This window comes from Melospiza georgiana, chromosome 2 (genome assembly GCF_028018845.1).
Source record: "Melospiza georgiana isolate bMelGeo1 chromosome 2, bMelGeo1.pri, whole genome shotgun sequence".
Taxonomy (NCBI): domain Eukaryota; kingdom Metazoa; phylum Chordata; class Aves; order Passeriformes; family Passerellidae; genus Melospiza; species Melospiza georgiana.
In genome coordinates, this window is record NC_080431.1 from 14,837,855 (window position 1) to 14,863,033 (window position 25,179).

Genomic DNA, 25,179 nt, shown 5'->3' on the forward strand with positions numbered 1-25,179 from the left:
TAGTGGCTGCCTCATGCCTGGAAGTGCTCAAGACCAGGTTGAATATGGCCCAGAGCAACCTGCTCTAGTGAAAGGTGTCCCTGCCCACGGCAGGGTGTTGGAAATGGATGAGTCTTAACATCCGTGCTAATCCAAATCGTTCTGTGATTCTATAAAACAGAGCATGAAACAGCCTGTATAGGAGCCGGGCCTCTGCTTGGTCTCCCCGCTCCCTAATCCCTACCCCATGTATCCCATGCAGAAATCTGCACCGCCGGGACCAGGAGCTTCCCCTCACCCCCACGGCTGTGCTGAGAGACCCGGGAGCTGTGCCGGGCCCGCCCCTGCACCCTCCCCGCGTCTCCTCCTCCTCCTCCCGGGCTATATATGGATACGCGGCCAGAGCCTCCCCTGCTCGCTGGCTGCGCCGGGGCTGCGGAGCGTGGGGGGCTCCTCCGTCCCATGGCCCTGCCCGAGCCCTGAGCGCGCCCCCCACCATGAAGACCATCATCGCCGCCTACTCCGGCGTGCTCCGAGGTACCGGGGCACAGGGGGAAGGGCGGGACGTGAGCCTCCTGCCCGGAGGGGATGCTGCGGTGCGGAGCAGCTTTCCGGTCCTTCAGAGGCTGGGCTGGGAGCAGCACCGAAACACGATATTCTTCTTTTTTTTTATTTTTTTTTTTTTTTGGCCTCAGGAACGTTGTTCACGGGGAGTAAGGAGCGGGAAGAGCGATGTGCAATGGCGGGGAGGGAGCTGTAGCTTTCCTTGGTTGAGGATTACAGGTCTCTGCGCAGGTTCTGTGTTTTAGCAGCTCGGGGTGCTCTCCTGGGGCTGCTGGGAACGGCTCTAGTTGGGTCTTGTACATTTTGCCGAGGTGCAAATTACAGTGAGTTTGCACCTTTGCAAAATTGTGGGCTTGGGGCACTTGCGTGTGAAGGAGTCTTCCCCTCACCCACCCCTTCCTTTTGTCGGGGTAGGAAGAGAAGTGTAGTCGCTTTATCGGATAAAGTTCATTCTCGACTCTCTATTCGTAGAATTGCATTTAGCTTGGGAAAGGCCTCCTCAGCGGGTCCAAGTGTTTCATAATACTGTGTTCCCCACACCTACATCAAGGGGAAAATGGCAACGTGTTGCTATTTTTGCTGTCTTCTAATGAGGAGGTGAAGGTTCAGTGCTGAGCAGGAGTTCGGTGGTAGCCAGTTCTGCCAGGTTTGCTGTCGCAGCCCTCCAGCTGGTGAGTGACCTGTTGAGAGAAGCGGAACGGGTGTCACCACTGGCACCCATCGTGGACAGAGCTGCTGCAGACACCCGGCGCTTCCCTGCACGCTGGGACATGTTGGTTAAGGGCTGTGGAGAGAGTATAGGAAATCCCAAACCATAAGCTACCTTGCCTGCTTCTAAAGGCATCTCAAAGGGTCTTCTAGGAATTGATTCAGCAAGTCTAAATGTTTTGCTAGGTGGGGTTTTGTATGCCTTCTGCAAGGGTGCTTGTCTGGAGAAAGGTCAGGATTTGCAGACGGAGGAGCTTTGCGTGAAAATGCAGTTGGACAGCGATTTAACTTGTGATTTGTGGAGGGTCCTTGAGTGATTGCTCTGTGTTGTGAAAGAAAGGCTTTTTGCCCTCAAAAAGCAAACTGCTAACACCTCCTGGGATGAAGAGACCTGTGACATGTTTTATTGGCTAAACAAATCATTAGCAGAGCTGAAGGGACGTGAACCTGGTGAATTAACCTCTGAAGTCTTGATTTTGCAATGGCCTGTCTGGTCCTGGGTGTAGAGCTGCTGGTGCTTATCTCAGCCAGGATGTTAGATTGATCTGAAGGCTCAGTTGTGAACTCACTGGGGAGAAGACCTTCATGTGTTTCCTGTGTTCAGATCTGTTTCTTAAAATAACTTCGCTTGTTTGCATGACTAACCGAGGACAAGTTATCTTTTCAGTGGAGGGAGGTTATTTGAATTAGCATCCTCTGAACTATTATATTGAGAGTTAACTGCGGAGTAGGTGCAGAGAATAAATAATTCAGGAAACCTATAAAATATGTAGGGTTGACCCGAGACCTCAGCAGCCACCTTGTTGGCACTGGCATGTTAATGTGGATCTAGGACACATGCATAATTCAAAATGGACTGTGGTTTAGGGACAGTGATTGGCCTCATCTCTAGATAATCCTGATTAGTGATGGAAAGCTGTCTTAACTCTCCTCAGGTCAGTTTTCCTCTGAGGCACCTCGTGGGGATCCTGCAGTGATATTTGTGCTTTTTAGCTTAATTTAACTTATTTCTGCCTGGGAAGAGAAGGGATGTTGCCTTGGTGACTGCAACATCTACCAAGCCCTTGCCAGTGCTGTAGCTTGGGCAGGAAAGCACAGAACTGGCTTCAAAGCCGAATCCAGGTGCCTCCCAGAGGAGCTCTGGCTTGGACTGGGTATGGAGAGAGTGGTGTGGGACCCTGCAGATCAAAGCTGGCAGAAGTGATATGGAGGCTCATTTATGAGACCTTTTGTACTGCTTGATCATATTGGACAACTTCTCTCACTATAGAAGATGTGCAGAACAAGCCCACTAGACTTTTTTTTCCTACATCCCTGAATATTTTCTTCCAAGTATCATGCTTGTGCAGAGGGCTGACTTTGGGGTGAGCATCTGAATGGCTCATACTGTCCTTTAGTCTTACTGTTTTCCTGGCATCTGATTTTGCTCTGGTGCTGGTAAATTTGGTTGAATCAAGTCTGATCTTATTTAAAAACAAGCAAAAAAAAAAAAAAGGTGCAGGTATCTGCCTCTGTATTCATCCCTGTCTGTATGCAGAGGAATGTTCCTTTATAACTGCAAAAATCCGAGCAGACTTTGTACCAGTGCCTAGGTTGGATGGTGCTCTGAGACACCTGGTTGGGTAGGAGGGCTTGTGGTCTCCTCATCCTGACCTGCCCCACTGTGGCCATAGGAGGCCCAGGAGGTCTCCTTGTGTTGGGCAGGGCAGCAAGGAGGTCTGGTGTGGCTGGAACCTTGAAAGGCTGTCCTGTGCTGAAGTGTCTTTTCTAATGTTACTTCACCACCAAGAAGTTTGGGATGAAGATGACTTTGCTCAGCTTTACCTTGGAGTTAGTCTTACACTGCACTTGAGGTTACCAGACTTGAGTTCTGCTCTGGGGAGCCTGGGAGCTCCTGTTTTGGGAGAAGAGGATCAGGCTGGCTGCCATGAGGTGCTGTCTCTTGACAAAGTTGCTTGGGAGGTGAAGGTCTGGGCTTGCTGATGTGAAACCCCTCTGTCACAGCCCTCATGTGCTCTCAAGACACTGATGAGCTGTAGTAGGATGGGTCATTTTCTCCAGACCTGTGCAGTGTTGCTAACTTAAATCTAAGCTTGTTGGCTGCTCTTGGACAGTGGGGTCTTGTGGCTACATCACTTTAGCACGCATTCTGCTGTGAGTGTGGAGGCTGAGGGCTGAGTTTAGTGCTGTGAGTAAATCCAGAACTAACATGAGTAATCGTGACAGATTTGTTTCCTGGGTCTGGAGAATCCCAGCTCCTTTCTAAAAGAGATGATAGAAATTTTTATTTGCATGTCCCTGTTCAAAATATTGTTGATTTCCAGTCATAAACACACCGTACTGCAGATAATGTAATTGAGTAGCTTCCTGGGACAGGAGCAAACTGTTCTAAAGCTGTGTACAAGGCAGGATAGCTATACTCTGTGCTCTTTACTCATTATTTTCTTAACGAATTGTTTCCTTTATATTGAATATGCTTGTGCTTGAGGCACCCAAGTAAACCCAAAAGAACTTGTGTTGCTCAAGGGGTTTTCCAGGTGCTCCTGCTCTTGCATGGGTGGCTGAGTCCTCCTGAATTTTCTAGTACTGGTCTGTTTTTCTTGTCTTTGTTCCAATTTCAGCTTCTCTGCAAAATATATGGCTCAAAATGTCCATTTGCAGTTTATGCTTTGATGGATCTAATATGGTTTTCTTCTAAATAAGCCATGTGAAGCAGTTTAATTATTGGCCAAGAATTAACATGCTAATTGTCTGGAAAAGGTGGCAAATGGAGCTTGGGTTTAACAAGGTTTCAGTGTATTTTTAACTATATGTAACACTTGTACTTCTCAGTTAATTTCCTTTGCTGACAGTTAATTAAGTCATGTCAGTTGGGTGCCCGCATGTGAAATCCTGTTTACTTCCCCTCTTGGGATCTTTGATTCTACTTCCCTGCCCAGATAAATGTTGTTTGTGTAATTTATCTGAAATAAACTGTGCTAGAACAGCACCAGATGCTGAGTCCGTAATGCAGGAATCAAATGCTTGGTCGAATCATTTCCTGCTTCCAGGATCTCCTTGGTAGCAACTCCTGCATTTGGTGTTAAATGGAGCTAAATCATGAAAGTGTGGTGAGCCCATCACCAGTTGCAGGATAGGTGGCTAATGCCCCTGAGCTTCCTTGGGAGATGAGCAGCAAGGGAGAAGCTGTACTCTGTCCATTGTGACAGGGAATGTCCTTGAGAAGTTGTACTCTCTCCATTGTGACAGGGAATGTTCTTGAGAGCCGTGCCTGGCTTAGTGCAGGGAGTATCCCATCAGGACTCCAGGGAATGGCTGCAGTGGGGGCTGGAGACCAGCTCATCTGAGACCAGGAAAGCTGTTGGTAAAGTATGTCTTGTGGAGATATGGTTTGCCAAGGCTGATCCCAACAGGGCTTGGGTTAGAAAGGATCTTAATGATCATCTAGTTAAGGCTCCCCAGTCAGGCTTCCCAGTTCTGGGACAGGTAACCTGGAAAATGCTCCAGGGACAGTGCTGTGTGGCCAGCACAGGATCTGCTACTGTCTTCAGTGGCAGAAGATGGAGGTTTGGGTTTCTTCAGGATCCAGGATATTTCCTTGGGGAAAGACTGATAGGAATATACAAATTATAGTTATGCCTACTGGGTAGGAATATACAAATTATAGTTATGTCTACTGGGCCCTTTTAAAGTAGGTTATAAGGATAATCTGTCCCCTGAAAGTTACAGAAAATGCCTTGGGTTTTTAATGTGTGCAAGGTGCTTGGTGTGGGCCCACAGGTGACCCATTAGGAGGAAGTATTTTCTCTGGTGGACTGAACTCGGGTGTCAGCGTTGGGTTATTCTTCTGTGGCTGAATGCCAACCCCCCTTCCTCCCATTTCTGTTGATTTGTGAAAGCTCTGCTGCTCTGTGTCCCTAGTAACTGGTCTGGTTCTCCAGAGCATGGAGGGTCTTTCCAAAAATGCCTCCTGGCTACTGAAGCTGGCAGGAGGTAATGCTTTCCTTGGGGGGTTGGTGTCAGTCAGACACGATGAACGAGAAGCTCAGGACTCTCTGGAAAGGATTGTCTTGGCACTAAAGTCTGTAAATGCCTGGTTGATGAAATGGGTTAATCTGTGGAGTCTGCAGGTTTGGTGCAAAGGTAGACCTGATGAACTTGCCAGTTCGACTGACCATTCCCATGGTACTTTCCTTTGCTACTGGGCATCTTTCATTTCTTAACTGGGAAATAAATGCTAATATTCAGGCCGTGGTAGCTACTGACTTCCCTGGTGTCTTGGTTTGAAAAGACAGGAGCTGCTCCTGAAATGGGAGATGTAAACCCCCTCCCTCTAAATTATAAAGTTGAAATTAAGGGAAGGCTCTCAGGCAAAGATGTGGGAGTTGGAATAACAGTTCTTTATTAAAGAAGAAAATAAAAAAAAATTTAAAAAAACAATGCAGTAATACAAACCAACACTGACAGAGTCAGAATACAACCTGACATCCTGTTGGTCAGGGTGTTGGTAGCAGTCCAATTGGAGCTGTGGCTGCAGTGCTCCTGGAGTGTCAGTGTTGGAGCAGGGATCCTGTAGAAGGGGTGTAGTCTTCCCCTGAAGATCCCGTGGAAAAGGCAGCTGCTCCTCTGGGAATCCAGTGGAAAGGCTGTTCTGGTATCCCAAAATCTCAGATTATAGCTAATTGAGAATGCTTGGCTCCTCCCTCTGGGCAGAGTATCTCACAACTTTTATCAGCCGTGCAGTGACACTCAATGTCCCATTAACAGCAGATGTCTCCCTAGGGGGAGGATTGGCTTGTGGAAGAGATAAAGAAAAACTGCCCAATTAACAGAAGAAACTGCCCCACCTCTAACAGATGGCAAATGGAATACACACATTGCCCTGCAATCTAGGACACCCGGTGTGGAGAATATTGTTCTCTCTGAAGGATACCTTTGCTTTCAGCAAATAACTGACCCTGGACACTTGTCCAGGGGCAGGGGCTTAGAGCTGTCTGGCAAGCCACTGCCTTCCCTCTGTCTGCAGGAGCTGAATGTGAGTTTTATGTGGTTCAGAAAACAAGCTGACAGGTTGACTTGTGCTACTCAAATAAATACTGGTCTATTTACAATGCCTACAATTTGTTCGAACATCTAGAAAATGCTGAAGTACAAATTCTCATCTAGAGGGATAAACAGCTGTTTTCTTTGGTAAGAGGATAGGGATTTAGCTGATCCAAGGCTGGAATGTTTGGTTTATGAAGCCAGAGAGGTTTGGTAGCGTAAATGCGTGTGCTGGAACTAAAAAATTACATGGGGCTGGGCTTTTATTGTGTCACAAATAAAGACTTTTGGCTTCTTTTGGAGGACATAGACATATGTCCAGTGACACTACTATTGCTAAATGCTTTCTTTAAACTTGTCTGGTAATCCTCAGTCAATATCAAGTCTGTCCACATGCAATTTTGTAAGGTTTTTGGGATAGCAAATACCTGGAGCTGTGGCCCCTCAGGAAGAGTTGAACAACCTGGTCTTGTGGAATGTATCCCTGCCCATGGAAGGGCATTAGATTGAGGTGAGCTATAAAGGTTTCTTTGAATACAAATCAGTCTAAACCTAAAGATTTATTTTAGCCTTGAACAGGCAACTGGCTTTGTAAAAAATGGGGTGAAGTTTATCCCTCACCCCAAATTTGGGGATTTGCTGCTAGATTTTACAGCATGAGGTTTCTGAATCTCACTGCTTAGATACTGTAGTGTGGCAAAACCAATGCACAGTGACAGTTTTAACTCAACATATTCTCCTGTCTCACCTCTGAAACTATTTACTGGATTCATTCTTAATACTGCACTATATTATCTTGTAAAGAACTGCCTCCAGCTCTAGCTGTTGTTTCAACCTGGATTAGTGCTGTAGGTTTCAGTTCACTTGCAGTTGTAGTTGTATGATCTATCCCAGCCCAAAAGTTGGTCTGCTTAGAGTAATTAATGCCCAATGCACTACTGGGATTGTTCATGTAACATAGACTAAGCAGAATCCAGGGTCTGAACTGGGTGGCTGGCTCTAAATTTAGACTGCAGCCTTTGGTGTGGCTGCCCCCCGAATGTTGCCAGTGATGAGGCATCTCTGGGTAATCTGTGCCAGTGTTTCACCACCCTCACAATAAAAGACTTCTTCCTTACCTAATTTAAATTGACCCTCCTTCCTAAGAAACAGTTGCTTTACATATTTAAAGGATGCACCAGTGAGAGTATCTTTGTAGAAACTACCAAAAATCATAGTGCCTGTTTATACCTAGAGAAGCTATTTTCAGTCACTTTGACTGAGTGTGAACACTTGCAATGCTATTACCACTAGCAGGTAATATCTTGAACCTGCTCAGTGTAATAGCTTCTTTCATTGTTCTAATAACAAGACAAAAGAAATGATGTAATTACACATAAAGGGATTTGTATTTTGGTCAGTTTATTATGGTGCTTGTTTATAAATAAAGTAATGAAGAAAAGTGAAGGAAAACCCACTTGCAAGTGCTTCTTTCTGGGGGCTGTGTATGCTGTCAAAAGCTGCAGTGGGTGGTTCTTCATATAGAAAGCAAGTGTTTTCAGTGTTTTACCCACTTCTGGGTTTTTTTTCCCTGCTTGAATATCTTAAGCTTCTACATGAGTGGCTTTCAGCTCCTTCCTTCTTATTTACTGCTTTGGGAATGCTGATAGCGTTCGTTACTCATGGAGCTGTGGATCCTCAGCGCTGTTTGTTGAGGTGTTCAGCCAGCGTTTGGGCTGTGCTGGGAAGGCTGGAGCACAGAGCTTTCCTTGAACAGCCCTGGGAGTTGTGCAACAGGCCTTGTGAGGGGAGAATAGCTCACAGCACAGCCATGTGCCTGCTTGCCTGTGGTGTGAGGCAGCTGATCTTTATCTTACTGTGAGCTCATGGGGTTCCCTTTTACCAAACACCACTGTGAGGAGCTGCCAGTGTGAGGTGATAATGGGTGTTAGGAACATGGGTTAACATCCTCTCCCCTTTTATGGTCAGGTTAACAGAGGCTTGTTCGGATGGGTACTGATGATTACTCATTAATCCCCTCCAGTGTTCTGAAAAAAGCTGGATGTTGGCACATGGCAATCCTTCCTCTTCCAGGATGCCCAAACTCCATGGAAAATATTAGCTTTTAAGCAAGGCTTGCTGTAAAAGCGAACTGCACGTTTATCTGAAACCTCTTACTAAAATAAGCTGGACTTGATGACCCTTCCTTCTGTGATTCTGTTTCAAAGGAAAAATATTGTTTCCTTTGCTCAGTGTGCAAATATAACTTTATTTCTTTTATTTTTCTTTCTTTAGGCACGGGATCGAACATTCTTTCTGCTCTGCAGGATTTGTTCTGGCTATTGAAATCCAAAGTAGAGAAACAACTCCAAATCATCTCTGTGCTGCAATGGGTTCTCACTTTCCTTATCATGGGTAACACATTTTGACCTAAAGCAAAGGGGTTTTGGCTGTAATTCTGGATGAATTTTAATGCAAAATGTTAACTTGTTTTGTAAGTGTTAATTACTAGATGTGTAGTGTAGTTCCTGGGGTACATGGTTACTGTAAACCAGTTACATTGATATTTTCAACTATAAATGCCTTTTCCTGGCTCTAGCAAATCATAAGAGCTATGGAAAGTGACTGATGTTTAGCTTGTGTTGGTGTCTACCATGCAAATGAGGCTGAAACAATTGGAAATGCCTTTATTGGCTGGCTCATGGGAATATCCACAGAGATTTCTTAGAAGCAGCTGGTAACTGATGCAAGTGGATGCAACAGGAATGCTCTCCTCTTGGCTTGGTCTGCTTCCAGGAGGTACCAGAGATGAGCAGGAGTTGTTTGTGTTAGACCAGTAAAAGAGTGAAGCCTGTTTATCCCGGGGTACTTGGATTATGTGAAACCTCAGGCTGCTCTGCTCTGTTGGATTGTTAATGATTAAACTGGAGAATGGCTGCTCTCAGCATCTGTCTCACTCTACCTTCCCAGTTCAGTTTGTGCTGAAATGTGTCAGTTTTGGGTGGGATCCTTGGCACCCTGGTGGGATGGCTGATACAGAGCTGGTGTAACCTGTGGGAGATGTGTGTAGCTGTGGGGGAAAATCCCATTGGTGTGGGCTGTGGAGAAATCCTCATGCTCATCAAGTCTGATGAAGCAGCTGCCCTCCCTGGAGATAGAGGAGATGCCTGGAGGCACCATTAAGGGGAAGTTGAGGTTTTCCAGATCTCTAGAGGAAGCTGCCTCAGCCCTGCATAAGGGGCTTTTGACCAAATCCAATTTATTTGAGGATTAATGACATCAGACTGAGACTAAGATTTCAGCATAGAAGAGTCAAAAGGCAGGGGGTGTAAGTGGAGACCAGAACCTGCTGCAACCTTGTTTTCTTCTTTCTTGCACCTCTCCAGGTATTGCTTGCACTTTAATCCTCATGTACATACTGTGCACAGATTGCTGGGCGATTGCTGCTCTCTATTTAGCCTGGCTGGTATTTGACTGGAATACACCAAAGAAAGGTAAATATTGCAGAAGAGATACTTGTTGTTCAAGTGTCCCTGTCTCCATGTTTGGACAAAGAAGCACTTCCTTGTAATGGATGACTTCTCTTTTAGTGGGACTTGGCTGAATCACTGACCAAAAGCATTATTCAGTGTAGCATTTAAATGTCAGCCCTCAGCATGAACAGTGACTGCAGGTTTCAGTGGTGCTGAGGGAAACACAAAATTACCATTCACTGCTGTTATGCCATTACTGGCTTTTACTAACATATTTATAAGGCACAGGTTCTTTCTTTACTTCAGTAAGATCTAAAGATTCAAGACCTTTTTGTCCTGTCCAGCTCTTGCAAGGTTCAGATTGTGATGTCATTATCAAGGTGTAGCTCCTCTGTGGAGTCAGTGTTGCTACAGATAAAGCAGATGACTTTATTTCAGGAAAAAAATCCCAAACCTGTAGAAGCCAGCTCTGGGAACCAGCAGTGGTAAGCTTTGGCAACTGCTTTTACAGCCAGATGAGCACAGGTGTCCATTGCTTCAAGGTGACTGAAACCATCTGAGATTTTGGCCTTTCCCAAAGGTTGCATTGGAGTGGTTCTAGTTTGAATTGTAGAGTTGTCTATCCTGAATTTGCAGTCAAGCCTTAATTTGTTTGAAGTGCCTTGTATTCCAGAATGTGCCTTGATTTCAGTGAATGGTGCAGGTCTCCCACTGGGAGGAATGAGAGTATTGATTCCTCTAGTGAGACAGCAAACCCTGGAGTCCTTCAGGCTTGCTGATGGACAGCCATGTGGAAAGAGCTTTAAAGACATGATGCCTTTTTTTCAACAGGGGGAAGAAGATCCCAGTGGGTGAGAAACTGGGCTATATGGAGGTACTTCAGGGATTATTTTCCAATAAGAGTAAGTAAAAATTTAACTTTGTACCCTGAGGTTTAACTACTTTAGTGTCTTCCACTGGCACTAGTCTGTCTATGACACTGAACTGCAAGCAGGACATGGCTCAGTTGCTGTTGCCACACTGCTGCTGGTGGCAGCTGTGGTTAGAAAATCTGAAATGTATTACCAGTGGTGGCAATGTGATTGCCAGAAGCTGCTGTGGTTTTACCAGATTCATGGAGGCAGTGTGCAATCCTTGTTCATCTCTCCAGCTTCTGGAGACACTGGCACAGGTTGTCCCAGCAAGTGGTAGTGCCTCATCCCTCAAAGTGTTCAAAGCCAGGCTGGATGGGGCTTGGAGAAGCCTGGTCTAGTGCAAAGTGTCCCTGCCCATGGGAAGGAAATGGAATTGGATGATCTTTAAGGTTCCTTCCAAGGCAAATCATCCTGTGAGTTTCTTCTGTGCTGCAGCGGTCCTGTGTAGTGCCTGACCCTAACACTGTTCCCCTCTCATAAATCATAACATCTAGCTCAGTTTCTGCCTGTTTTCCAGTAACACTTCTGCTCTGGGATGTATTGGGCCAGAGTATCTGGGACCTCTGTGCACCCAAAGTCAGCACTTCACTGGGAGCCCTGAAATTTGTCCTCAAATCTTTTTGCTTTGGAGAAGTGGGTTTTCCAGCAGTGGGAATAGCTTCAGTTCTGCAGCTTGTAACTTGCTCACCACATACTTGTATTTTTCCTACTGGTTCAGACATGCTGCAGAAAGAGGACAGGGCTGCCAGGCTGCTCTGGGACAGCAGAATTAGCTGGATGACTTGGAAAAGGAGCAGGGGTCAAATTCGGCTAGGAGGGAACTCGATCCTCTTTGGAAGGGCACGCAGCTGAAAGGACTATTATGTAAGGTTGTTGGCAAGTTTTACTCAGCTTGACTATGAGGGAGGGACCTTGGTAGAGCTTTTGAGCTACCTATCCCCAAGATAGTCTAGCCTCAGGAAGGAACAGGGAATCCAGTTCCAGCAGGATGCCAAAGCAGCTTAGACTGGATTCTTCCCTTGCAAAGTCACTTGAACTCTCGGGGTACCTGAACGTGCTGCTGGTGAACAAGCCTTTTGTTGTACTCTGAGAAGCACAGAACCATTTAGGTTGGAAAAGACCTTTAAGAGCAAGCCTGACCATTGACCCAGCACTGCCGAGTTCACCATGAAACTTGCTGTTGTTAACAGGTAATTCTTGGCAAGTCTAAGTGTACACAGAGAAATTCACTATGCCTGCACATGCTGGAAGTCAGCCTGGGTCTCGTGGCTTACAGAGAGCTGAGCTGGCTCTGCTGTTCAGGATGGGTCTCAGATGTGCTGTGTTCTAGTACCAAGTCCTTAGTGCTGCACTAAACACTGCTGCCTTGGATATTGCTGAAATGGGCTCTGTTATGCTGGGGACTTGGTTCCAAAGGGTCACCTGTAGTGCTGGTTCTGCTGTTCCATCATTCCATTCCTTTGATGCACATTTATCCTTGTCTTCATGGAAATATGCTCTGCACAAGCCCTGCAGGTCGGATTCACTGGGGATGTTAAAAGTTTGTCAGAGAGCTGGGTTGTTTAGGTAGGTTTAGAGATGAGATGGTGTAGATAAACTGAACTTTGCAGCAGTTTTTATTTAAATACTTGCTAGCTCACATATCCGTTCGTGAGAACCCCTTATGGGTGTAATTCCTTTGCTGCTGAGAGGGAGGAGGAATTGTGCAAGGTTTATGGAGCAGACTGGTATTTCACATGCAAAGGGCAGGACAGGAGTGCTGACAGCTGGGAGATGAGTCCTGCACGTGTTTTGGGGGAGCAGCCAGCTGGCTGCAGGGCTGGGAAAAGCTGCTGCAGGGATCTTAGGCCAGAGAGGTGCTAGAAGTGTTTTTCTGCAGTTATGGGACGGATGCATGAACAATGAATAATGTCTCTTCATGCCTTGGGCTTGCTGAGAGCATGGGAACTCCTGGGTTAAACTAGTTACCTGTTCTTGCCTAAGAGGGAGATGGTTCTACAGAGGATCACTTGTTTAAATGTTCTCTCTGCAAAAATAATTTTTACTGGATTCTGATCTGTGTAATGGCTCAAGGACTTGGTTTGTGTCCCAGGCTTATGGTTTGTCAGGACAGTCCTCTGCTGCATCTCATCCTGTGTCAGACACATTTTATGAAATATTCTTTCCTTAGGATTTTTTCTCCTGAGAAGCTGAGAGGCCTCAGGAACAAAATGTAAACAGTGGTTATCTGCTGCTGTGGAATGCAACAGGTGGATCTGTGATTGGTCTCATGTGGTTGTTTTTAATTAATGGCCAATCACAGTCCAGCTGTCCAGACTGTCTCGGTCAGTCACAAGCCTTTGTTATTCATTCCTTTTCTATTCTTAGGATTTCATCAAAAGGCTAGCTTTCTTCTATTCTTTTAGTATAGTTTTAATGTAATATGTACCATAAAATAATAAATCAAGCCTTCTGAAACCATAGAGTCAACATTCTCATCTCTTCCCTGCGAACACTGTCACAGTCCTGTTCCATGTGTCTGCTGAGCACTGCCAGGACAGATCACACCAGTGACAGTCACACTGGTGGCACTTGTAATGCTGGACTGGCCTCCAGCAAAGTCTGCATATAGAGCTGTGGTAGCTGCACCCATACCTGCATGGGTACCAGCTATCAGCTCAGATTTAATTCATAGAATCACAATACAGTTGGAAGGGACCTTAAAGCTTGTTTCCTCCCCTCTGCCATGGTCAGGGACATCTTTTATTAGACCAGGTTGCTTCAATCAGGCTGTATAGCCTGGCCTTGTACACTTCCAGGGATGGGACAGCCACAGCTTCTTTGGGCAACCTGTGCCAGGGCCTTACCACCCTCACAGACAAGAATTCCTTCCTATTTGGCTTGCTGTATTGAGGCAGCTGCATGAGAACCAAGCTCTGCTCCAGTGTTTGTGCTGATTAGGCTGGTCTCACTAGAGTCAGCAGTGCCTCCCAGCCTGAAACACCAGGACTATTGTACCCCTACCTGGAGATATGAGGTCATGTTTTGTAATACCAGGTGGATTTGGAAAGCATCCTGAATCTGTCTCAGTTACTCAGCATGAGCTGAGTTGGCCACATTCCCTGGAACTTCATGCAGCTGCTCTGACAATAATAAGTTACTTTAGGGCACTAGAAACTTCAGTTTGTCTGCTGGTTAATGGCTGGCCTTGCAAATAGTGCTTTAAGCTAAGGACCATGTGAAGTGGCTGAGGAATGTTCCAGTGAACTGAGTCCTGGACCTGAAGTGCAGGTGAAGCCCTGGCAGGTGTGTGCATGGGGCTGGACTGAGCAGACATCACCTGCACACACCACCTCAGTCCCATGCACACACTCATCTGCACACACCACCTCAATCCCATGCACACACTCACCTGCACACACCACCTCAATCCCATGCACACACTCACCTGCACACACCACCTCAATCCCATGCACACACTCACCTGCACACACCACCTCAGTCCCATGCACACACTCACCTGCACACACCACCTCCATCTCATGCACACACTCACCTGCACACACCATCTCAGTCCCATGCACACACTCACCTGCACACACCATCTCAGTCCCATGCACACACTTACCTGCACACACCACCTCAGTCCCATGCACACACTCACCTGCACACACCACCTCCATCTCATGCTTGATCCCAGCAGCCTCCTAAGCACATGCTGATCTGAGGATGTCGTGCTGGCAGTGCCATGACCTAAAGGTTTTGTTTAGGTAAAGAAGCTGTCAAGCTGTCACCTGTGCATGTGAGCACCTCCACATGCAGCAGGATCCCAGGGAGCCAGGGCTTCAGATCTTTGGCTTACCTTTGTCAGACTGTGAGCACTTCAAGTGTGTGCAGGGAGACCTGCTCACTGCTGTGGAAGAGTTGGCATCTGGCCAGAGCAGGAATTGCTGCCAAAAGCGTCTTTTTTTTTTTTCTTCAATTCATCTTGTATTCTGTGTCTTGGCTTGCTTCCTGGCAAAGCTCCTCCTTAATCATTGTACATGATTTACAGAATGGAAATAGAAGGGTTTGATTGCTCTGTCCTAACCTAGTGTAGTGGAAGGCCCATGACAGGGAGTTAGAACAAGCTGAGCTTTAATGTCCTTACCAACTCAAGTCATTTTGTGAATTTGTGACATATATAATACTGGGAGCCTGGTGAGGGGTCTTCAAGTCCTGGCTTGCACTGCTGGGAAGGGAAGATAATTCCTTCCATTGTGTTGCAGGGTGTGATGTGGCTAAGTGCAGGTTTTGGGTTGTTTTGCAAGCTTACATGCTCATGGGACCTGCTGCTTGGATCCTGCAGGATGAGCTCTGGTTTTCTGCTCTCTGAAAGCTTCCAGTCAGTGCTGCTCAGCTCCCACCCAGACAACTGATTTTTTTCCCTGCTTTCTGGCTCCTCGTGCTGAGCAGCAGTGGTTCTGCAGTCCTCTTTCTCCACTACTGAATGTGCCACTGTTGCTAAAAATAAAGCTGGCAATATGGTTCTTTAGCTGTATCTGGCACTGAAATATTAACACTCATTTTCTTTACACTATTGCACTGGCGTACTGCTTCTGTAGGCTGGCTTAATTCTGTGTAAAGAAATCTGTCATTATTAGAAAGGTGGATGGACTTTGCTCCCAGAGAAACAGGTTTGGTCTCTAACAGCAGCTAGGAACAGGTATGTTAGTGCAGTGGGGTGAAGGTTCATCTTCACTCCCAGTACTGGTTGTCCAGCTGAGATGCAGCAGGGATGTGCTGACTCTGCCTCATCCTGGGAGCACCGAGGCTCCACAGAGCTGTGTGGAAATGGACAAGACCTTGGAGGCTAAAGGAAAAGCCAGCTGGAGGGTCAGAACAGTGGTGATGTTCAGTGACAGCCACAGCAATTCCTTGGGGCAGCCTGATAACACTGTTTGCTTGTGTTATCTCAAGGGGAGGGGTTCAAAGAACCAGCAGTGAGTGAACAGCCTCCTGAAGAGAGGCATGGAATCCTAGGATGGTTTGGGCTGGAAGGGACCTTTAAATGCATTCTAGTTCCAAAGCCCCATCTTGTGCACTTTGCTATCTTCACTCCTGCTTGAGTCTAGAATACATGGTTTACACTACTTCAAAAACTGCTGCTTCCAGATTAAATTTAGGGAGAGATTGGAGGTATTGGCAGGTCATACCATCCCTGGGCTGAGTTTGTGCATTAGCAGATTCAAGACCTCTGCTTGCAGAGAACTGCCCAACCCTGTCTGATGTCTGTTGGTTAGGTTCCCTGGTTCCCTGGCTTGACTTGGGTGGAAGAGCACATAGAATCACCAAGGTTGGAAAAGACCTTGAAGATTGAGTCCAACTATTCCAGTGCCTTTTGGGTAATTTTTCATCATACGTGATCTGAACCTCCCTTGGTGCTACTTGAGGCTGTGTCCTCTTGTCACTCCTCACTAGGAGGACAGGCTGAACCTCACCTGCACCCTCCACGTTTACCTTCAGGGAGCCTCTGTGCTGTGGGGCAGGTGTAGAGGGCAGTGGCAGCCTGCATGGGACAAACAGGGGAGAAGCACACATGTGTGAATATGAGGCTAAATCTCAGCACTCTCCCTTGCCTTTGTTTGGTTGGATCCCTGCACACCTCTTGCCCAGCTCCTGCAGTGCTGTGGGTGATGGATTGTCATGGGTATTGCCAACCCTATGTCTCCTTAAGGGGAGCTCCTGGAAAAAAGCCACAGTGATAAGGCTGCAGCTTGGCTGGGGCTCCTGTGAGGTATCCAAGCAATGGCTGCACTGGGATCTGGGTGTCCTTGCATGTGTGGAGGGGCTGGAGCAGGAGAACAGCGTGTCTTCCATGTGTGGCTCTGCCAAGCTCAGCATGCAGATGCCTCGTGCTCCAGAAGGATGAGGACAAACCTCCTTTCAGCTGTGTTTCCTATTAAAGGAGCTGTGCTTGGTGCAGGTGAGAGATGAGGCTTGGAAATCACTACCTTGCTCTGACAGGAGCTTTAAGGAAGGGGTTTCTGCTGCTTGTGCAGCCAAGCCTTGTGTCTGTATCCACCAGGCCTGTAGTCAAAAAGTCAGAATATTGTCTAGGCTGGAAAAGTCCCCCAAGATCATAAAGTCCAACCATTCTGCTAGAAGTGCCAAGGCCACCATTAATCCACGTGCCCAGGTGCCACATCCACAAAGCTTTTAACTCCCTCTAGGGATGTGGGGTCCACCATGCCCTGGATAGCCTCTTACAGAAGTTTCTCTACAACTGAGTGAGAATTGATAGGTGGAGAGGTTGCTTACCATATCACTACTTTTTTTCTGGAGATGGGTTTTTGGTCTTTAGTCTGTAATCCCTGTTTCTTGTAACTGATCAAGGGGACAGCCCTTCTATCCTGGAAGTGAAAGCTAAGTCATCTACAAATGGGTAAAGAATTGGCAATGGGCTCTGCAGAGCTGTTGCCACCACAAGCCTCTCTGCCTTCTTCCTGGAGTTCTACATGACCTCAGAGCCAGAGGAAATTATGAGGAGGGCCAGTCACCTTGCAGAATCTGCTGCTGCATCATGCTTGTATCACAGCCACTGTTTTAAATAGCACAGGAGCTGTAGCTTCGTCTGAGGACAAGGCTGAGAGCTTCATCTGAGGACAAGGCTGAGAACAGGGAGAAGGGAATCAAGTTTCTGGGCACACTGCTTTAGGGTGTTGCAATGGTGCTTCAGCTCCCTGTAGTGTGATCCAACAGAAAGAGCTTGCATAAACACTCCTTGTCCAAGGCAGTGGCACATGCTGGTGTGACATCTTGGAAATCTTTGGAGTTTTTTTTTCCTATGGAAACTGATGCAGAGTGGCCTTTGCAAATATAGTTTGAGGGATGGGGTGCCAAAGCCTCAGCTTGTAGGTCTGAGAGCTGCTGGGGTGTCGCAGACACCTTTTCACTAAAAATCCTTTTTAGGATTTTTTCCTTTCTGAGAAGCTGAGGCCTCAGAAACAAAATGTAAACAATGGTTATCTGCTGCTGTGGAATGCATCAGGTGTGTCTGTGATTGGGCCATCTTGAATGTTTACAATTAATGGCCAACCACAGACCAGATAGCTTGGACTCTCTGTCTGAGCCACAGACTTTTGTTATTCATTCTATTTTATTCTTAGCTAGCCTTCTGAGGAAACCATTCTTTCTGTTCTTTTTAGTATAGTTGTAATGTAATATATATATATATATATATATATCATAAAATAATAAATCAGGCCTTCTGAACATAGTCAGCATTCTCATCTCTTCCCTCATCCAAGAACCCCTGTGACCACTCTCACACTGGGGTGTTGCAGTTGGCAAAAAGTGGCACTGTTGCAGCCTGAAGAGAGGAGCTGTTTAGATTAGACATTAGGAGGAGGTTATAGACTCTTAGGGTAGCGAGGCCCTGGCACAGGCTGCCCACAGGAGCTGTGGCTGCCCCATCCCTGGAAGTGAAGTGTTCAAGGCCAGGATGGATGGACAGGGCTTGGAGCAATCTGGTCTAGAGAAAGGTGCTCTGCCTATGACAGAGGTTTGGAACTGGATGATCATTAAGGTTTCTTCCAACACCAACTCTTCTAACAGATGGAAAAAATTAAATTAGATCTCTATTTTTGTAGGATGATGCAGCAGCCCTGCTGTGTTTTGTCCTGTGTGCTGCCTGGGGAAGATGCTCTGATACATGGGATGCTGCTGCTACCTATGGCATCACAAAAGCCCCCTCTGGCAGTAGTGGTACCAGGGAAAATGGGTTGTTCTGTGCTAGCTAAGACAGCTGTGGAGAGTCCGTGTTCTGCAAACAGAGGAGCAAATGGTTAGGAATATTGCACACCCTGAAACAATGTGATCACAACTCCTAGTGCGTGCCCTGCAGGAATCAGAGATGGTTTGAGGTGTCTTGTTGAGCCTTTGTCATGTAGGCTAGGGCAGAACCTCTTAAAGGGAGGGATAATTTCCAGTGGTTACCACCCTTCTGCACATTTTCTCACTTGGAAGGTGGCCAACAGGCCCATTAACTGGTTGGCTCTTTTTTCAGGCATTAGCTGAACTTGCTTCTGCTGCAAGACAGTGGTGTTTATGTTCTTTCTGCCTCATGCTGGGATGTGAGCCACTAATGTGCTGAGAGAGGGCCTGGAAGGAGGCAGCTGTGGCTACAGGACTGGAGAACTTGATTGGTTTGGGCAAGAGGTGTGTCAGAATACTTTAGGTAGGAGCAGAGAAGCAAAAGGCCCAGGCTGCAGCAATCCATGCCCTGTTCCTACCTGGCTGGCCAGCTTCTTGTGTCTGAGATTAGTCTGTTTACCTTGCTCCCTCTGCTTGGAAAACTGAACTCTAAATGGCTGCTCCTGCCAGAGCCTCTGAAATCCAGGAGAGTATATACATGAGCTCTTAGGCTGTTCTTCCTGATAGGAAGAGAGACAAAACATGAGGGATATGATTTTTTTTTTCTTTTTTGCTTCTCCCACTTTTATTTACTATCTCAAAATATCCATCTTCAACTGAGCTCTTTTTTTCTTTCCTAGCTGGTTAAAACCCACAATCTGCTGACCACCAGGAATTACATTTTTGGGTACCATCCACATGGCATCATGGGCTTGGGTGCCTTTTGCAACTTCAGCACAGAGGCCACAGGTGTGGGCCAGAAATTCCCTGGGATCCGACCATACCTTGCTACCCTGGCTGGGAACTTCAGGATGCCCATACTGAGGGACTACCTAATGTCTGGTGGTAAGCACAATCACACTGTGCCATTTCTGCTTTTGCTCTTGCCTCTGAGCTGTCTTCACCTCTGTCAAGTGAAAAGCTGTGTAGGAAGCTCGTGTAACCACTTCCTGCTGGTAGCATCACCCAAACATTGTTTTCATATGATTGTTGAGAGGAAGCTGTGAATAAATGTGAGAAATCCTGTCTAGTGGAAGGTGTCCCTGTCCCTAGCATAGGGTTGGAACTGGATGATCTTTAAGGTCCCTTCCAACCTAAACCATTCTGTGAATATGCCTGATTTGGGCTGTAGGGACTGCTGTTCCCTTGTGTTCATCCTTAACTCTAGGATACTCCTGTCCAAAACCATAGTAAAGACATCTGACAACTGTGGTTATGGAAGGTGGAGACATGGAACCAAGTTATGTCCCAGTTCATGTGTGAAGGTACAGGAAGAAGTTGCACTGACTGAAAATACTGAGTAGCCATGGCCAGCTTGGCTCCTGGGCTCACACCACATCACTTGTCACACATCTGTGGTTTGTGGTGGTGGTGGTGGATGCTGTCTCCACCCAGTTGCACTGCTGGGTGCCTGCCAGGGGTAAAGAGTCTGAAGTATTGCAGGATACCAGCTGTTCACAGACCCCCTTCCCTGGATGTGTTCCTGTAGATGGATCCCATGAATTATGCAGTGATGTACGTGTGCCAAATTACACTAATAGGTCTGTTTTAATGCAATCCAGGATTTTAATGCTGGAGGGCTTGTAAGTTATGACTGGGCAGAGGAAACAGTGTTTAAAATACCAATAAAGTGTTAAAGACTGTGAATTGAACAATCCAGTAACCTGTTTGCTGGTTCTGGAACTGATTCAGCAATAAATGACTTCAAAACAGATATCTTAGTAAGTACCGTGGCTGGGAAGATGGTAGGAGTAGCTGTACCTGACTCTGACTTGTTAGAATTGACTATTTCTGAGATTACTGTCTTAAATGAGGGAGAGAAAAACTAACTGGATCTGGTGCAAAGGAGGTGTTTGTCCCTATCTAGAAAGGATGTATCTCAAGCTGGTTTTTCTCTTCCTGTACTGATGTTAGTTGTTATGTGAAGCCCATAATTTGGGAATTCCCAGGACAGCAGTACATGAGAAGTTGGGATCTGCTTTCCAGTCTGTCATGTCTGTAAATTTAGTTGTGTTGCTTAAGTTTCCATGCAGCCTTTTTATATTTTTTTTAAATATCTTTAATCTGTTCAGTATGACTTGCAGACAAGTCTTGTGGCCAGCCAGAGCTGCTTTCTCCTTTTTGGAAGGAATGTGGGAGTAGGCATTAGCAACATCATTGCTGGCTTGGCTATCCCTGAGCATTGTGCTTAAACCAGAGCAAAACTGTGCTTCTTCAGTTCCTAGGATCTAAGCAAGTCTACAGGTATCACAAAGTTAACCTTTTGAAAGCCATAATTTGTTTTTACTTTCCCTATACTAGAACTTAAGGGTGCTGATAGAAAGGCTTTACATCACTTGGAAAGTGCTGATAATTCCCTCAGTCCTTTTTTCTGTGGATAAACCATTTCCAGGTGAAATTATAACAAATCATAACACTGTACCAATACACACAGTTGGTTTACAACTAGTATGAATTCTTAATTTTACAGCCTGCTAGAGGCTAAGGTACAGCAGGGACCCTGTAAGGCATGAGGGCTTGACCAGAAAACCCTGTACACTGTGTGAATGTGCTGAAGAGCAGAATTTTATCTATTGCCGCTTGTCTCCACGTCTCATGGGGACTGGTGCTTTAGGGCAGAGATTGCTTACTAAAGGTGAAGGGAGGTCCTGCTCTTTGCAGTGTGGAATGGAGGGAAAGACCTTCACAGACACTTTCCTCAGAGCATGGATTTACATAAACACTCTGTCCTGTAAATTGCAAGAGCTTCATATTATTTCAGATCTGTGTTAAAGGCTTGTCCATTTATTCTTTTGATATTGCTAAATCTATTCCACATCTATCCAACTACCTGATTTTGCTGAGGAATTGGTCAATATCAGACTCCCATCCATCAAAATAATACAACTGCTTTCTTCCTTTCTGAAGGTAAACCAAATCCTACTGTAGAGTTTACATGGAGAGAGGATGTCTGACACCAATGCCTTTGATATCACTAGATACAGAAAATCCTTGCTCAAGTCTTTTGATAAAGGAAAATTTTTGAGAGCTGAGGTCTGTGGAGTTTACGACCAAGTCTAGTGTCTGTGAACTGCTTGATTAGTTGAGGAATAGGTTCCCTGCTAACACTGCTCTGACCAGAGAGAGGTGGGACAGTCCACTTGCAATTGAGGCACAAACTTTGTGCTGTAAGTGTGAGAAGATCCTGAAGTCCCCAGCCAATCTCATTGCCTTGTGTCTGTGTCCTGACTGCAGGTATATGTCCTGTGAACCGTGACAGCATAGACTACATCCTGTCCAAGAATGGCAGTGGCAATGCCATCGTCATCGTGGTCGGAGGGGCAGCAGAGTCCCTGAACTGCACCCCAGGGAAGAACTCTGTGACGCTGAAGAACAGGAAGGGATTTGTGAAACTGGCCCTTCGGCATGGGTAAGGGCAGCCTCAGGGCTGGAGCAGGACTGCTGCCATGGGGAAGGTGCTTTTATTTCAACAACCTGGTCTAGGTGAAGATGTCCCTGTTCAATACATGGGTACAGGACTAGATGGCCTTTAAAGGTCCCCTCCTGCTCAAACCATTCTTTGATTCTGTTCCTTGAAGCAGCTGATACCTTGGAGGGATTCTGTGGCTGTTTGCCCAGTGCATCAGACATGAGTGTCCTTTGCCTTCTGCCCCTGAGCAAGGTGCAGGGCTAGGGGGATCCCTGGGACAGCTGGAGGCTTCCACAGCAAGGAGAGGCAGTGCCAGTATGGAGTGATGACCTGTGCAGTTCCCCTGATCCCCATGTGCCTGAAAAGAGATGGCCATTAAAAATAGGAGTTGAGTATATATGGAAGCATGTCCCATGCCTGACAGCACAGTGTTCCACAGGCCCATTGTCAGTACAGTTCTCTGGTGTGCTTTCAAAGTATATCTGTTATGTAGTACCTTGTGCTGCTAAGACAGCTCTGGGCAGTGGCACCAGCAGCTGTGCAGCCTGGCAGAACACACAGCAGCAAGTGTGGGGCTGTCATGTGAGCTGCAGTCCTGGGGGTGGCGTTCTGAATTTTTCTGTCTTTCTAGAGCGGACTTGGTTCCTGTCTACTCCTTTGGGGAAAATGAAGTGTACAAGCAGGTGATCTTTGAAGAGGGTTCCTGGGGAAGATGGGTTCAGAAGAAGTTCCAGAAGCACATTGGCTTTGCTCCATGCATCTTTCATGGCCGTGGCCTCTTCTCCTCCAACACCTGGGGCTTGTTACCCTACTCCAAGCCCATCACTACTGTTGGTAAGGTTTTGGTATAAACATGCTGTGTGCCTCTCTAGGTAGCAGAATACTTGAGTCTGTGCTGTACACCTGCTGTAGTTTGGTTTTGGAGTCTTGACTATAAAACGGCTTTCTCTCCTGTATAAAAACCTTCCAGCAAAACTGAGAATGAGCTTAGAAGAGTTTCCAGAGGTTACAAGCCTTCAATCAATGTTCTGCTTCCAGGCAACTTCGCAAGAGAGCTCTTTTTGGGGGGGAAAGGCTGTAGCTCTACTTTCTTTGGCCTTGCATAGCTAAAGTCAGAAGCAGCCTGCCCCTCCATATTCCAGTGGGATGGATGTCTGACAGCTGAGTGTTTAAAGCCAGCCCCAAATCTTGCATTTGAGTCTTCTAAACCAAAGCAGCAGGGCTTTAAGGGAGGAGGGGGAAAAGGTCAGCTTTGCTTTTGTGGTGTGTTTAGGGGAATACCTAAGAACTGACTCTTGGCTCATGTTAATTGAGGAGGGATTCATCACCCTGCTGTAAACAGAAGGGGGACTTCCTAGCCACTTTGAACAGTAGATGCATTTGTGCAGCTAAAGCAGATCTGGTATTGCTGCAGATTTGGTGTGTGTCCTTGTGGGACAGTTGTGCTTCAGAGCCTGGTAAAACTGTGGGGAATCAGGCAAACCTCTGCTGTAATGGCAAACTGTGCTGTGCCAGAATGGATAGCTGTGTCCAGAGAGGACAAATAACTTGGGTTGTAGGAACATTTAAGCTAATATGGATTTGTCCCTTTTTTTATCAGTTGGAGAGCCCATCACCATCCCCAAAATTGATAATCCATCCCAGCAGGATGTGGACTTCTACCATAGCATGTACGTGGACTCCCTGATCAAACTCTTTGACAAATTCAAGAGCAGATTTGGCCTGCCGGAGACTGAGGTCTTGGAAGTCAACTGAAGGCACTGGCTCAGCAGCACGTCCTCCTCTCAGAACCAACACATCATTTCCAGGAGTCCAAGTTGTCACTGTGTACTTGAAAGCCTGTGTGGGTGTCTGTATTCTTCAAAGCAAGTGTTTAAAGTATTGCTAAACCACTTAAAAAATAATAAAGGCTTTGCTTTAGAGAAATCCCATTAAAACATCTTTTTATACAAAAAAAAAAAAAAAAGCACAACTCCCCATTGCTGTGAGGATTTGGATAAATGATTGCCTTTGTAATCTGCTGTATAATGCTGTTGGATCACCAGCAATGAATTAGAAAAATTCCTACAGCTACTGTACCCACTAGCACAAGCAGTTTTGGGAGAGTAGGATTCATCTGGTTTTCAATCTAAAAAGCAGCAGGTTGATTTGAGCAGCGTGGCAGTTTTACAGGTGTGTTGCACAAGAGCCCTGTTGAGACATGCTCTCGTAGTACAAGAGTATTTCTGCTTTGGAAAAGCCCTTTCTGGAAGTACAGTTGGGCTGCCAACCCCCCTGGTGTGGCATCTGTGCTGGATGGTGCAGAGAGTCAGGTGAAGCTTGATCCATAGTGCAGTGGATGATTTTGTGGCTGTAAATTCACCACTGTATTTAAGATGTCAGTTCAGAGGCAGGTATGTCCCAGGTGCTGCTTGCACAGAGGCTTGTAGCTGGAAATATGAGGCTTCTTCATAGCCACAGAACTCCAAGGATAAGCTCTAGGAGCAGTGGGATGGTGCAGTCCTGTAGCTCTGGTGTTGCAGACTTTTAGGGTAGCCCTTAGGAGGAAAATGCAGTGGGGCTGTTGATGCAAGTGCTTTGGATCCCAGAAGTATTTGGGGAAATCTAGGAGTTACTTCTGGCCTGAAGATGGCTTCCAATTACTCCATCCAGTGAATGTAAAGGAGTAGCCTTTGCACACATAGGATCTAAAGTGAGCTACTTTTAAAAGTATTTATAAAATGTTTATGTGGATGTTAATGCTGCTTGTAGTGAGATTTCTTGGGAGTACAAATTGTTTATGTATAAACCCGAAACGCTGCACTACTTGCATGTCTGACCTGCCTTTTGAACCGTTCAGTTGAGTGTATCTTGAGCTCTAAAATGTGCCTTTCTTCCATGCAAGAGGATGGTACTTCACATTCCTGGAATCTTGCCTCGAAAGACAAATGTTCATCTGTCATATTTGATAGATTATTGTATTACAGAGTATCAATTTTTGTACAAATTTCTAGAAATAAACTTGGCCAAAAATAGTGGGCTGCTTTGGTCCCTTCAGTGTTGCAGGGTTTGTGGCAGTAATTTGTATCATTGCAGTTGTGCCTTTTCTCCTACAGGGAAAAATGGTTTGTCTCTACAAAAGCAGACTCACACCAAAATCACCATCTCTGGAAGTGCGTAGTGGTAGACCTGGAAGAGTTAGGCTAAGGATTGGACTTGATCTTTAAAAGTCTTTTCCAAGCTTAGTAATTCTGTCCTA

General features: G+C 46.2%; 1 protein-coding gene across 1 annotated transcript; it reads left to right on the forward strand.

Annotated features, from left to right (window-relative positions):
* The first annotated feature begins 379 nt into the window (after positions 1-379).
* DGAT2 (diacylglycerol O-acyltransferase 2) lies at positions 380-24,955 on the forward strand. Its single transcript, XM_058045153.1, has 8 exons — positions 380-516; positions 8,569-8,688; positions 9,660-9,767; positions 10,578-10,648; positions 19,174-19,378; positions 21,767-21,941; positions 22,573-22,775; positions 23,542-24,955. The coding sequence occupies exons 1-8, from the start codon at positions 477-479 to the stop codon at positions 23,694-23,696; spliced, it is 1,077 nt and encodes a 358-aa protein (XP_057901136.1). The 5' UTR covers positions 380-476; the 3' UTR covers positions 23,697-24,955.
* The last annotated feature ends 224 nt before the right edge of the window (positions 24,956-25,179 follow it).